The 15,246-nt window shown below is 40.3% G+C and overlaps 1 protein-coding gene across 5 annotated transcripts in view; it reads right to left on the reverse strand.

Annotated features, from left to right (window-relative positions):
• Positions 1 to 15,246, reverse strand: part of LOC147121778 (kinetochore protein Nuf2-B-like) — a 65,624-nt gene that overhangs the window by 11,678 nt on the left and 38,700 nt on the right. For all 5 annotated transcript variants that reach the window (XM_085982272.1, XM_085982275.1, XM_085982274.1 and 2 more), the window contains 6 exons: positions 13,865 to 13,939; positions 13,179 to 13,255; positions 11,214 to 11,275; positions 9,334 to 9,431; positions 7,266 to 7,339; positions 5,821 to 5,917 (listed from right to left, as the gene is read on the reverse strand). In XM_085982272.1, the coding sequence (XP_085838398.1) occupies positions 5,821 to 5,917; positions 7,266 to 7,339; positions 9,334 to 9,431; positions 11,214 to 11,275; positions 13,179 to 13,255; positions 13,865 to 13,939 (483 nt within the window). The remainder of the gene's footprint in view (positions 1 to 5,820; positions 5,918 to 7,265; positions 7,340 to 9,333; positions 9,432 to 11,213; positions 11,276 to 13,178; positions 13,256 to 13,864; positions 13,940 to 15,246) is intronic.

The following is a 15,246-nucleotide window of genomic DNA, read 5'->3' on the forward strand; positions in this document are numbered from 1 at the left end:
CATTATATTCCATTTGCCATGTTCTTGACACTCACTTAGCCCATCTATATCCCCTTGATGAAGCCTCCTTGTATCCTCCTCACGACTTACATTCCTACCCAGCTTTGTATCATCAGCAAATTTGGATATACAGGAAACTTTGTGCTATCCGGCACCGACGGGACCGAGCTGCTGCCGTTGCCTAAAAAGTGCCGTACACTCCAGAGTTAATGTTGAAAGATACGGACTCCGTATCTGACAACAATCACACAGCTTCTAAACACTCGTATGTGGCTGCAAGGGTCTGTAGCTAAAGCTGTTGCTATAGCTACAGACCTTGCACTGCTTGACTGTGGAAAAAAAAGCAAAGAAAACAAACAAACAAGAATAAAAAACAGCACCTGATTTCTGCCGGTGGCTCCAGTTTGCCGGATAGCTCACCTCCGGATAGTACAAAGTTTCTTGTACTACATTTGGTCCCCTCATCCAAATCACTGTGAATAGATGAGGCCCAAGCACTGATCCTTGCGGTACCTCACTAATTACAGCCTCGAAAATGACCCGTTTATTCTACTCTCTGTTTTCTGTCCATTAACCAATCCTCAATCCATGCTAGTATATTACCCCCAATCCCATGAGCCCTAATTTTGTTCAATAACCTCTTGTGTGGCACCTTATCGAATTCCTTCTGAAAATCCAAATACACCACATCCACTGGTCCCCCCTTATCTATTCTGCTAGTTACAACCTCAAAAAACTTGAACAGATTCGTCAAACACTATTGCCCTTTCATAAATCCGTGCTGATTTTTTAAAAATTTGTTTTTATGGGATATGGGCGTCGCTGGCAAGGCCAGCATTTATTGCCCATCCCTAATTGCCCTTGAGAAGGTGGTGGTGAGCTGCTGCCTTGAACCGCAGCGATCCGTGTGGTGAAGGTACTCCCACAGTGCTGTTAGGTAGGGAGTTCCAGGATTTTGGCCCAGCGACGATGAAGAATCGGCAATATACTTCTAAGTCAGGATGGCGTGTGACTTGGAAGGGAACTTGTAGGTGGTGGTGTTCCCATGTGCCTGCTGCCCTTGTCCTTCTAGGTGGAACAGGTCGTGGGTTTGGGAGGTGCTGCCGAAGAAGCCTTGGCAAGTTGCTGCAGTGCATCTTGCAGATGGTACACACTACAGCCACAGTACGCCGGTGGTGGAGGGAGTGAATGTTTAAGGTGGTGGATGGGGTGTCAATCAAGCAGGCTGCTTTGTCCTGGATGGTGTCGAGCTTCTTGAGTGTTGTTGGAGCTGCACTCATCCAGGCAAGTGGAGAGTATTCCATCACACTCCTTACTTGTGTCTTGTAGATGGTGGAAAGGCTTTGGGGAGTCAGGAGGTGAGACACTTAACGCAGAATACCTAGCCTCTGACCCCCAATATGTTGATGGTGGGGGATTCGGCGATGGTAATGCCGTTGAATGTCATGGGGCGGTGGTTAGACTCTTGCTTGTTGGAGATAGTCATTGCCTGGCATGTGTGTGGCGCGAATGTTACCTGCCACTTATCAGCCCAAGCCTGAACGTCGTCCAGGTCTTGTTGCATGCTTCATTATCTGAGAAGTTGTGAATGGCACTGAACACTGTGCAGTCATCAGCGAACATCCCCATTTCTGACCTTATGTTGGAGGGAAGGTCATTGATGAAGCAACTGAACATGGTTGGGCCTAGGACACGGCCCTGAGGAACTCCTGCAGCGATGTCCTGGGGTTGTGATGATTGACCTTCAACCACCACAACCATCTTCCTTGACTCTGCCCAATCCTATTATTATTTTCTAAGTGCCCTGTTACCACGTCCTTACTAATAGATTCTAGTATTTTCCCTACCACTGACGTCAGGCTAACTGGTCTGTAGTTCCCCGTTTTCTCTCTCCCTCCTTTCTTAAATAGTGGGGTTACATTTGCTACCTTCCAATCCGCAGGAACCATTCTAGAATCTATGGAATTTTGGAAAACGACAACCAATGCATCCACTATCTCTATAGCCACCTCTTTCAAAACCCTAGGATGTAGGCCTCCAGGCCCAGGAGATTTATCGGCTTTCAGTCCCATTAATTTCTCCAGTACTTTTTTTTACTCATTAATTTCTTTCAGTTCCTCATTCTCGCTAGACCCTTGGTTCTTCACTATTTCCGGGAAGTTTTTTGTGTCTTCTTCCGTGAAGACAGACACAAAGGGCTGGATTTTGTGAATGGAGACATGCTGGAGGCAGGACTGCTGCTTGTTGGGTCTAAGTCCCTCCTCCATCACGTTCTGGCCAACCAGAGGGATTTCCCCGATTGACCTTGTTAAGCCCGCCCTGCGGAGAGGAAAGACGACCAAGGGAAAAAAAAGAGGATCAGGGGCACAATAAAGAGGATCGAATGGGGAGAGCAGGGGAGCTCGGAGGGCGGGGGGGGGAAAGAGGAGGTCAGGAGATCATGGGGGGAGGTCAGGAACTCGGTTGGGGGGGGGGGGGGAAAAGAGAGAAAGAGAGAGCACGGCGACAACAGTGGGAATGGGGAAGTACGTGAATCAGGTCTCATTGAAGCATACAAAATTATTACAGGGCTTGATAGGGTGGGTGCTGGGAGAATGTTTCCCTTGGCTGGGGAGTCTAGAACCAGGGGCCACAGCCTCAAGATAAAGGGTAGGCCATTCAGGACTGAGATGAGAAGAAGTTTCTTCACACAGAGGGTGGTGAATCTTTGGAATTCTCTACCCCAGAGGGCTGTGGAGGCTCAGTCATTGTGTATATTCAAAACAGATGTCGATAGATTTCTGACTAGTAAGGGCATCAAGGGATATGGTGATAAGGCTGGTGAATGGAATTGAGGCAGAAGATTAGCCATGATCTCATTGAATGGTGGAGCAGGCTCAAAGGGCCGAATGGCTTACCCCTGCTCCTATTTCTTATGCTATGTCTAAAGAGGGGGGAGGAGAATGAGACGGGCAATGTGATCCAGATGGGAATGTGGATCACGTTCTCCCCTTTCCTTCAGACGTGGATCACATTCTTCTAAATCCACTCTCATCCCCTTTACACCCGCACCACGCTCTCCCTCTCCTCCCCCTAGACCTGGTTGATTTCTCGGAAAGCGCGGTACTTGTGCGGCAAGTAACATCATTGGATTGGACGAAATCCGGAAGTCATCACACTGTCACTATTCACTTCATACCCAATAAACACATTACCAAATCGTGACTCACACACAATGCCTCATCTATGGAGTTAAGGGGGGTGGGGGGTCAGAGTCAGGAACTCTGGTGGAAGGGGGGGGTCAGGAATTTGTTTTTGGGGGTAATCAGGAACTGTGTGGGGGGGGGGGAGCGGTTGGAGGAGGTCAGGAATGTGGTGGGGCGGGGTGAGCGAGGTCAGGAACTTGTTGGGCGGGCTCAAAGGACTTGCTGCGGGCTGGATGGGGTGTGGCTGGTGGTGGGAGAAGATCTAGATAGGATTACATAGGATATACGGCAGAGAAACAGGCCATTCGGCCAAACTAGTCCATGCCGCTGTTTATGGTCCACTCGAACCTCCTCCCGTCTTTCCTCATCTAAATCTATCAACATAACCTTCTATTCCTTCTCCCTCATATGCTTGTCTAGCCTTCCCTTAACTGCATCTATACTATTCGCTTCAACCACTCCCTTTGGTAGCGAGTTCCACATTCTCACCACTCTTTGGGCACTTTTCCTACCACCGATGTTAAGCGGATTGGTCTATAATTCCCTGGACATGTTCTATCCTCCTTCTTGAATATAGGTATTATGTTAGATATCCGCCAGTTTTCTGGCACTATACCTTTTTCTAACGAATTATTAAATATGTTTAGTAATGCCTCTGCTATCTCTTCACTAGATTCTTTTAAAATGCGTGGATGCAATCAATCCAGACCAGGGGTTTTATCCTCTTTAGAGTTTAATTAGTTTATTTAATATATCCCCTTTTTTAAATATTTTAAATGCACTCATCTCATTACTAATCTCATCATCCAGTGTCATGTCCATCTGTTCTATCTCCCTGGTAAATATGGAAGCAAAATAATTATTTAATATTTCTGCCATCTCTCTATCGTTACCTGTGTATTATCCAGTCTATCCCCAATGGCCCTATTCCCATCCCAACCTTTTTTTTTTATTGATGTGCCTGTAAAATATTTTACTATTTTGTTTTATGTTCCTTGATAATTTAATTTCATAGTTCCTCTTTGCCTTCCTAATTGTTTTTTTTGACTTCTCTCCTAATCTCTTCGTATTCTCTATCATCATATACCCCTGTTGTCCATGTACTTAATGTATACCTCTTTCCTTACCCTCAATTGTTCCCTTATGGCTTTAGTTAGCCATGGAGTCTCATTAGTGTTTAGTTTGTTCTTTCCTTTTAGTGGAATATATTGTTCCTGCACTCTGTTGAACACCATTTTAAATGTTTCCTATTGCTGGTCTGCATCGTTGTTTGCCAATATTGTTGCCCATTTTATTTTCTCAATTTCTATTCTCAGCCCTTCAAAATCAGCTTTTCTCCAATCTATTAGCCTGGTTTTCATCATACTTATGACCTTCTCAATTATCATCTTAAAGTGTATTATATTATGGTCACTATTGCCTAAATATTCCTCTACTTTTACTTCTCTTATCTGCTCTAGTTCATTCCCCATTACTAGGTTCAATAGCGATATTAGGTTAGAAAGGAGTCCTGTACACATTGTAGGAACTCCATTCCCATATCCCTTTTACCTACCTCTTCTGTCCAATTAATACAGTATTGGGGTAGTTGAAATCCCCCATGATTATTATTCTATGTTTTTTACTCATTTCCCTAATTTGTATGCATATTTCTTCCTCCACCTCCCTTCTATTAGGTGGCCTGTAGACTACGCCTATTAGTGTGATTGATCCTTTATTATCTTTTATCTCTATCCATTTGGATTCTATGGTGGTAGAAGGTCCTAACCCGCAAGGGTGAGCCCTGTCTGTTCTCTGAAAGCAGTAGTGTGAGCTCTGTCTGGAGCCTAGCAGTCAGAATGAATGGATCAAATTACACATTGCAAAGTAATTGATTACTCAAGCAGGCAGGATCTAATTACACACTCCAGACAAACTGCTGGGTGTGTCTTGTCCTCCAAGGGGACCAATCAGAAATCTGATCTTGTCATCCAAGGGGACCAATCAAAACTTTGGTGTTGCATATACACACTGCCATTAAGTGCTGCACAAGTACAAATTAATTAAGCGATCAATCAGATCATGGAAATGGGGGTGTAGTATCTATAGGTTTGTCGTAAGTCTGCCAATCAGCAGACACTGCAAGATGTATTCCTCATTATTCAACTCCTTTACTTTATTATATTTTTGAAATTTAGTTTAGACCACATTTTCTCTTATTATTTCTGTAGCATTACCCTTTAAAACACCTGGAAAATCAGGTTATCTAATCATATTAAAGTTCAAATTCTAAAACATAACTAGGTTAGATTTGGTACATCCTTATTGACCTTAAAGTGCAGTGCATTGCCCACTGATTCCCCCGCCCCATCCTCAAACTTCACACCACACATTTTCACACCTTCCCTCCTTTTGAAGACAAACAGAATTCAGCTATTTTCTGCTTGTGGAAGATTGGTGTGTGTAAAGTGGCTGCTGTGTTCCCCTACATAACAACAGTAACTATTCTCTGAAAGTAATTAATTGACTGTAAAGCACTTTGGGATGTCCTAATATATTAAAGTTCTTTCCTGAGCGAGAATAGTAGAGGGAAAAGCTTGCTGCCTTTTATTTGAGGAAAATAGTGCACACATTTTGTGAACATGAGCACACTTACTTGTTTGAGACGATAGTCCCGGTTTATGACTTGCTGTAATTCTGTAATGTCTGCAGACAGCACCTCAATCTTTGCCAGTTGATCAGGTGGTATGGTACTGACAAAATAAATGGTTTCTGATATAAAGTGTTTTTATATCACTTTATACAATTTACATATCTTTAAAAGATCATAAAAGCCAAATACAAAGTATACATTTTAGCAGTAATGCAATAGGTACCAATCTATTTCAGTGTAGTTTTTAAATCTCAGGTGGCTCAACTGGCAGCACTTCAGGCTCCAGTTGAGAACTTGTGCTCATAATATGCAGGGTTAAGATACAAATTTGCCAGTACAAATATGATACCACAGAAAACTTGACTCAGTTTTGTAATGCAGTGTTTGAAGAACCAACAATTAATACTACATCACAAACCATATCGCAATATAAATCAATTACACAACTAGATGACTATAGTCAACAATAATTGTTGTATTAATTAATCAACAATTAGAGGCAATATTTGTAAATTGTGAGATTGTCTTACAAAGGAAAATAAAAGCAGCAATGTACTGAAATGGTGATATTCCAATTAATGGACATTAAAGGAGAGCCATGTTTTCAAGATTTAAAAAAAATAACCTACCCTATGATACTTTAACAATGTTTCTCCCTAATCATACCGCATCTGCAGTTGCCTTGCTTGCTTAACCCATGGTCTATGGAACATAAGAAGTGAATTTTTTGCATTTTTAAATGTAGTTAATTTTCCATAAGAACATAAGAAGTAGGAGTAGGCCATCCGGCCCCTCGAGCCTGCTCCGCCATTTAGTAAGATCATGGCTGATCATTTACCTCAACTCCAGTCCTGTCCGATCCCCATATCCCTCGATTCCCCTGGAGTCCAAAAATCTCTCTCTCTCAGCCTTGAATATACTTAACGACTAGGCATCCACAGCCCTTTGGGGTAGAGAATTTCAAAGATTCACAACCGAGTGAAGAAATTCCTCCTCAACTCAGTCTTAAATGGCCGAGCCCTTATCCTGAGACTATGCCCCCTAGTTCTAGACTCTCCAGCCAGGGGAAACAGCTTCTCAGCATCTACCCTGTCAATCCCCCTCAGAATCTTGTATGTTTCAATGAGATCACCTCTCATTCTTCTAAACTCCAGAGAGTAAAGGCCCAGAGTAGAGGGTGACTTTTTGTCTCATACATAATGCAGAACAACTCCCACCAGTTGCTGGCTGTTCTGATGAGTACTAACTGTGGTAATTAGTATTTTATTCTGTATGAAATATCAATGAGGGACCTGCAGACTTGCAATCTACCTAGTATGCAAGCACCATCAAGATTTTTTTAACACCACGCATGTCAAAATTGGTATAATTAAGGCATATCCGTCATGCATATCCTGATTATACATAACTTTCCCTTTAACAGGTTAACTGTACTGAGATCCACTTACCTGAGACTTTGAATTTTGTGTTTCATTTCTTTGTTTGATGAAATCATCTGATGGGTCATCTCCAGATTGGATTTCTGTGGAGAACAAATACATTGGTTAAATTTTCTACTAGTCTTATACTCCTGCAAGTTGTCATAGAGGTTATTTTGCTCAAGAAACACAGACTGTACTGCTCTGTCATCAGAATAGTCATGAATATATTGCAATTACATATGTAGTAAAATAAAGTTTGAATTGATAACATTCAAACACTATGCATTAGCTTTTCAGATAGAAGACATTAGATAGAGTGAACCTGAAAACCAAATTAACAAATGTACTCATTAAAATATACAATTAATAGAACCTAAAAATACTTAAAGAAGGGTGCTGCAGTCAGTGGATGGACCTTTATTGTTTCCAAACCATATAAATAGCTTAGATGCTAAATGCAAACTGGTCAAATTTGCAGGCAATGCTAAAATAGGGAAAGGCATAGAGAGAGGACATAGACTCTCTCTATGCCTTTCCCTGTTTTAGTGGGAAATTCAAGATTTGCAGGGCTCAAGACCAGTCATGCAACTGGGCAGGCACTTGGCAAAATAAATTTAATGCTGCTCTGATGAATGTAAAGTATTTCATACTAAGTATACAGTGAAGGGAACAGAATTATCACAAACTAGAAAGTAATAACATGTCACTTTCAATTTCTAAATAGGGCAACACAATTTAAAAATGCAAACAGAATCCTAGGATATATAACCAAAACCATCGGGTAAAAGTCTACAGAGTATTCGTCTGAACACACTTGGAGTACTATTCAATTCTGGGTACCATGTTATAAAGAGTAAAGACAGAAATAGAAGAGCACATACAGACACTGGGCAAAGATAGGATCAGGATCTTTTGTGATGCACCTTGTGATTATATAACCCTGAGGAGACTGACTGTCCAGGCTCACACAGGAATACTTGGGTAAGATATTAAAGGATGCCTAGCCTTCCATGAACCATTCTCCCTCAAGGATTCAAGATCTTCACCAGGAGAGGGGTTGGGGGAGGGGAAGAAACGGGGTGCTTGGTGAAATTTGGGAGAAAAAAACAAATTGTCAAGAGCTACATGAATACATTCACAAGTTTTCATCTGGAACACTATTCAGTCTGATCTCAAACACTGTCACTGCAAACAAATTTAAGTAATTTTGACAGAATAAGTCACTAAAATAATGCTGATCACAAATATTATAAACAAGAAAAATGATGGCAAAAGCCATCCATAATATTGGTTGCCACATCATGCAATCCTACTTAAGTCATTGCTGAACATATTTTTGTTGTTACATAGATAATGGGGAAAGCAAGTGAAGAAACAGTCCAATTAGTATCAGGAAATAGTAAAAAAAAGTTTCAATATAAGAATCTAATTATTGAAATTTTAAAAAAAACAGAATAGGAACAGGAGTACCCCATAATGAGGACAAACTGAGTAAACAGCCACAATAGAAAGTAAGCAAACATCACAATCATCAGAAAAACAATTTCTATCCTTAACTTCAGAAAAAGAATTGGACAGATATACACCAAGACAAAAAACAAGTACAGAATGGAAAAAATAAATCCCGTACACAATAATTACAAGTTACTGTAATACAATCCTCCCTTACCTTTTGGTACAAGAACGGGAATCTTGCTACAGGAAACTTTGTGCTATCCGGCACCGACGGGACCGAGCTGTTGCCGTCCCATCAAAACTGCTGGACAAACCAGCGCTAATGTTGAAACATACGGAGATTTTGAGCTCCATATCTGGCAACAAACCCTGTTGCTTAGCAACAGCTTCTAAACAGTCGGCCGTACCTTGCAAGCGTCTCTGTAGCTTAGCAACAGCTTCAGCGAGACCTTGCAGAGCCTGACTGGTTAAAAAAAAAAAGCAACAAAAAGAAAAAAAACCTAACGAAACGGCTCCTGATTTTTGCCGGTGGCTCGAGCATTCCGGACAGTTAACCTCCGGATAAACCAAAGTTTCCTGTACATGCTCTTTGCTAGAAGCGGACCAAAGGATTATCTTGGAATTACAAATCAATACTTACAAAACTTTTTTGTTGGTTCAAGTAGGTCTCCAGGGTTATATTTCTGAACTGAAGAAAGTTGATGATGCCACTCACGATGACAATGGTACGTTTTGTTTCTTTGTTGTAAAAAGTTATTGTATCAGATGAGCGAATGAGAAAGAGAAAGAAGAAAAACAATGAGTCCTGGTTATAGCTTCAGCAAGACACATTACAAGACTATACCACAGTAGTACAGAATTTAGATGGGGAAGATCCTTGTAGAGGAGCTAAAAAAAACAATCCTCACATGCAGCAGCCAAATCTAGACAATAATTCTCAGCGGACTTGTGCTGTGTATGCTGCACAGCTGCTTAACAAGTACTAGCCAACAAAATCTGATTGAATATGGCTTCCTGGCCATTTCTCAAACAAGTGGAACGTCAACCCAGCATTCTACAATAGTTGGCTAAATAATTCTTGCTTCCCAATGTTATCCCACCTGCAGAGCTCAATCTTTGGATATCTCTCATCAGCAGAAACAGTTGATCTGCCAATAGGATTGTGGGAACTTAAAAAGATTACAGGCAACACGGCCAACTTGGTTAGCAAGAATGCACTGCACCGAGATGTTGCTTATATCGTTCAGTGTGGACCTGCCTCAGGAATCCACAATACTGAAGGTCTCAAGTGAACAGTTAGCATTGCTGGGAGCTGGAGCATTCCTGCTGACAAAGTTGGTCTTGCTTTTATAAGGTATAGGAAGCAAATAACTGCCCAGACCACCAAGGATCCTCAGTGCTAGTGAGATAGCATTAAAGGGCTCTGGGGAATCCACAGAAAAACTGTTCCACAGAGAGGGGTTAAAATAATTTAAGTGCCGCTGGTTTCAGGCATTGGCTCAAAATTGGCCTTTTTACCCGTTCGGGGGCCTCCATGACAACAGGTTCAGCAAAGATAGGAACTTCTTGAGCCAATCAGAAGGGCATCAGACCAGGTTAGTGTTGCTTTGGGGGTGGGGTGGGGGAAGAAGTTCAATTCCCTATTAAATGGACAGATGGGCGAGTAACCAAGTCTGGAGGGTAGGCATAAATATTTTCGATGCAGTCAATGATTGCTTTCTTGGGAAAATACTAGGTAATATATTCTACTGGATTTAGACCTCAACAGTGATGCTGGGATGATATCTAATATCCATGTGGAGGAGCATCTGGGCAATAGTGATTATTGTATCATCAGACTTCAGTTGGTTAGGCAAATTACTGCTGCAGAAAATTTAATCTTGGTACCAGATATCAGGAGGACTCAACTTTCAATCATGAGGGAAGATTTGAGGAAAGCAAATTGAGAATGTTGCTAGGCAGATAGAACATACAGAATTATCTTGGGGATAGAACAGTTAGTTTCTGTACATCAGACCATACTCTTAGGGTCATGAGTCATATGGAAATGGATATGAAGCATTTTTCCCCCATGAATAAACCCTTTTGGTTCATTTTTGGCTACGCTACACACAGGGTTATAGTTAGATACTGTGAGGGGAGTTTTCAAGCTGGATAGAATATATTTTACTTGGATGCAAGTCAGTTCCGATGCATTATTCCTTAAAAGCATTACTTGGTGCTTTTCTGTTGAGAAGTAATTCTATTCAATTTAGTCGGCTTATATCACTATACAATTCAATACAGACAGACAAGCCGAGTGGTTTCTTTGAACTTTAATGTAAGTGTCAAGTGTACTGGTGTGGACGAACAACCCATATAATTTACAACCTGTGAATGGCTGTTAACCTGAAGTAATTATGAGAGATGAAGTTGTCTAATGTCCCTCATTTTGGTGTATACATTTCTGACTGCTTGCACTCACAGCATGTTTGTTTGCATTTGGGAACTAAAATTAACTTGGAGAAGTCGAAAACTTACTAGGGTTCAAGAGGTCAACCATCTCAAAATTTGGAATTGTGCATAGTGGTATCAAATTATGCCTGAGACACACACAAAAAAAAATTAGGTTGGACAGTAATGACATCTCTCAAACAACAATCCAGCACAAATTATTTAACAGTATCCGTTTGAAGTAATGCAAATGCGATTAAAATCAATTCTATAAAAGTCAAATCCTGCTTAGCATAAAACAATTCACAACTAAATACAGTTAAGCCTTTTAAAATAGTTAATGTTTGTCAGAACATACCTACCAGCAAATAACTATGTTCACAGTATAATTTTTAAAAGTTAGCTAAGTTTTTTGATTAAATCAGTGACAGGGATTTGTGTAGTAACAATAAGAAACTCCACCACCCTGATAAATGACTGCCAGATCCAAGGAGTGAAGAGCCAAGATTAATGCTAGCACTGGGAATTTCCTCAGGGCCTCTACCACTTTGCCACAGTAACTTTGGCAGAAACCATGCATAACTGGCGTTTCTGCCGAACGTCCACCAAAGTTACGGCACTGGAGTGGGAGAAGCCGTGACAAAATTCATGGAATATGACTTCATATACAATACTGAAGTCAGTTACCGCTGAAAAAACTCCCTTTTAAAATAAATAGCATGAGCTTGAATGAAAAATTAAATAAACCTCAAGCTCTACAGTCTAGAAAGGAGGTCAAGGGGTGACCTCATCAATCCATATGAAATATTAAATGGTATAGATAAGATAAAACCAAAACACTGTAAAGTGAGTCAGAATTATCAGATCAGAAGACATAAACTTAAATTGATCAAAAGCAAGTTTAAAACAGATATTAAGAACTTCTTAACTCCAATAAATGTTTGTAACAATTTGCCAACCAACATAGTAGAGACAAAAACATTAGAGACTAATAAATCCTCTGCACCAAATAGCACATATCCTATAGTGCTGAAGGAGAATAGGGATAAACTTTATGGAGCAAAAATTTCTTTAAAAATGAATCATTTGAGCACAGATGAAGTTCCTTGGAACTAGAACAAGCAAACATAATACCTCTATTTAAAAAGTGCGTAGAAAATGCCATCCAGGCAACTACAGGCCCATTAGTCCAATAGCAATAACAGGTGAAATAATGGAAACCATTTTAAAAGTGGGCTGGAGGAGTCCCTGTAGCAGTAACTGCTTATTCATCTCAGGTGCTTATGGGGAATTGCCTGATAAAGATCTACTTCTCCGAGTCTGACAAATGAAATAGATAGTGGAACTCTTTGTGATATAGTTAGTTTGATGTTTCAGAAAGCCATTATAAAAAAGAAAATCAGAAAAGAGTACTCTTGAAGTATAACGTCAGACTGGGAGCATTTAACTAGATATTGGGCAGTAAAGGTACTTTCCAGATCACAGGGGATGCAAGGCTAGTGTCACAGAATCTGAGAGAATACATGGGCAGACCCAAAATTTGTAATGCTCACCCCTTCCACAAAAATGCCCTGTAATCTAAACAAAGCCATTGTCCGTGTTCAGATTTTGGATTTCATTTAATCCAAACTCTGTTTACTCACTAAAAGTAATTACGTGTGTAAAACCTGTTTGCACAAACTCATCTTGTTTGTACAAATTAATTCATCCAGTTTGCATTGGAGTTTGCGCCAAAGCTCTGATAGAGGTGTTTACATCATCTCTACTTATTAATTCAATCCAACCACTGATCTGATAAAGATTAAATACCTAGACCTGTACATTTACTGGAATTAAGTGTCTCCAGCACTCTTCAAAGAAGATTGAATGTGGATCAGTAAGAAATATTTAAATGACAACTAGCGAATGAAGTAATAAATACACATACTAAATAAATGCCAGTAACAGAGAACCTCTGACATTCCACCTGCGCATCAACCAAGCTCCATAACTTCACCTTTGATTCTTATGTACCTAAGATGCCTTATTCTACTACACTACTTTGATACTTACATGCAAACATACAGATTCATAATTGGGACAAAACCCTCAGAAAGCTGAGGATATGGCATATTTTCATCTCCAGGCATCTATATATAAAGCAGACAGGTTATCAAATAGTGTTTTAAAAAAAATGAAATATATTCTGTTTTCATAACACTTTTCAGAAATTGGTCTTTTGAAGGTTACATGCAACAAGAAATGTCCTTAAATGTTCTATGAATTTGATGACATCACAACAATTGTAACATACATTGACTTCACTCTATACATTATTCTGCAAGAATCTGAGCTAGCTCTAAATATCAAATCAACTCTAATGGAACACAACAGAATCTCCCTTAGGTGACCATGCAAGGAACTGTTCAAAAGTGGCCGATTTAGCCGAGTTCATGGGTTAGTCAACCAGCATAAACCGTAACAAGTCAGGAGGATCAATAGTACTGGATCCTACCATGGATGTAGAGGCCAAGAAATGCACTTTTCAGAGGAGAATTAATGTATTCAAGTCCATAATTGAGTATCTGGGAGAGTAAACAAAGCCAATTCATGTATAATTGTCAATTTCTACTTGTACATTGGGAAGCCACAATACAGCTAATCCTACTAGCACACTACAGCTGATGTGCGTGCAGAAGTGGAGAACAAAAACACTATATTCATCATTTTCCTGATACTCTCCCCAACTTCTTACTAACCATGTAGAAGCAATCTGGTCGTGCATCAAAGATAATCTGTAGACTTCTCACATACAAGCGCTGTATAGCTTCCGGCTGTTAAAACAAAAATATAAATGTCATCAATATGCCAGAATAGTTAAGCTCAAATACTACACTTTCAATCCAGGAAAAGTATCAGCATGGCTGTGATATTTAGCTAATAAACTGGGTAATTATAGCTGCAGGTTATTGCAACTTAGGTCAGTAAATTGCTTGGAAATGTCAGGTTTCAGGTAAATGCTTGGTTTTCTTCTTTCATTTTACATCTGTAACGGAGTGTAGCAGCTGGAGTGCTACGGTCATGAACTAGACATATTTATAGAATATAGTACTGTATGAAAAATACTACTTTTTCCAGGATAGAAACTACATATTACAAAAATTTGTAAGCTCAACCCCATCCATTACGTGAATATGCAAGTTTGTTTGCGCAGTTTTTTAAAGAACTGAAGTTGCTGTGTGTTTATTTAGGGCTTCAGCAACAGAGTTTTCCCACTCCAGGTTCAATCTCTCAGCTCCTATCAGGACCACTATTCTGGTTTGGTTATTATCTGAATGCACAGGCCCGACTTTGCGTTTAGAAATGCCTGTATTAAGGTCTTGTAGAAATCTTTGATAGGAAACCAAACTGACTATTCACAAGAGCATAGCTAGACTTTAAACAATGCCAAATTTTAAAATGGCATCTTTGTATTATAGAATGTACTCCAAGTAGTTACAGCAGCTGTCTTGTGTATATATTGAGAACTCAAAATGTATGCAACGGTGGCACTTGTTTATTAACCTGCACAGGCAAAAAAAACATGCGATTTTCTTAGATCCAATCAAAAATACTTACTTCATGCTCAGAAATCTCTTATAAACTGCTTTCCAAATATGCACCCCTCCCCAAATTCCACAGCTCTCCTTGCAGCAGCTAAACCTCTAATCATTGAGTCGGATATATATAAAATTTTACATGTGACAATTCAAACATCATCTTTTATTATACTTGCACAAATATCTTAAAAAAGACAAAGGAAAATAGCCAGTCATTTAACTGGCTTGTTTTCTGACCTTAGGGAGGAATCAGAAGTTTATTCTCATCTGTCAAGTGTACAGTACCCTATAACTGACATTAGGAAGAATTCGTTTCTAATTGGCTTCAGGTGCATGCCTACAGCAATTAAACTTTTTAGCCGAAAAGGAACATAACTCCACCATCGCAACAGAACAACATTTGCAATTGGAGGCTTCCCGCGGGCGGATGCCTCCGGCCTATAAAATATCTACTCATTTAGCTGATGGCCCAGGAGGTATGGAGGCTTGCGATCCTGGGCCTCTCTGGATACGCATGGGCAGAGGCCCACGTATCCCAGGGG

Source organism: Somniosus microcephalus, chromosome 3, assembly GCF_052327205.1.
Source record: "Somniosus microcephalus isolate GS21.2 chromosome 3, FLI_Smic_1.0, whole genome shotgun sequence".
Classification (NCBI taxonomy): Eukaryota; Metazoa; Chordata; class Chondrichthyes; order Squaliformes; family Somniosidae; genus Somniosus; species Somniosus microcephalus.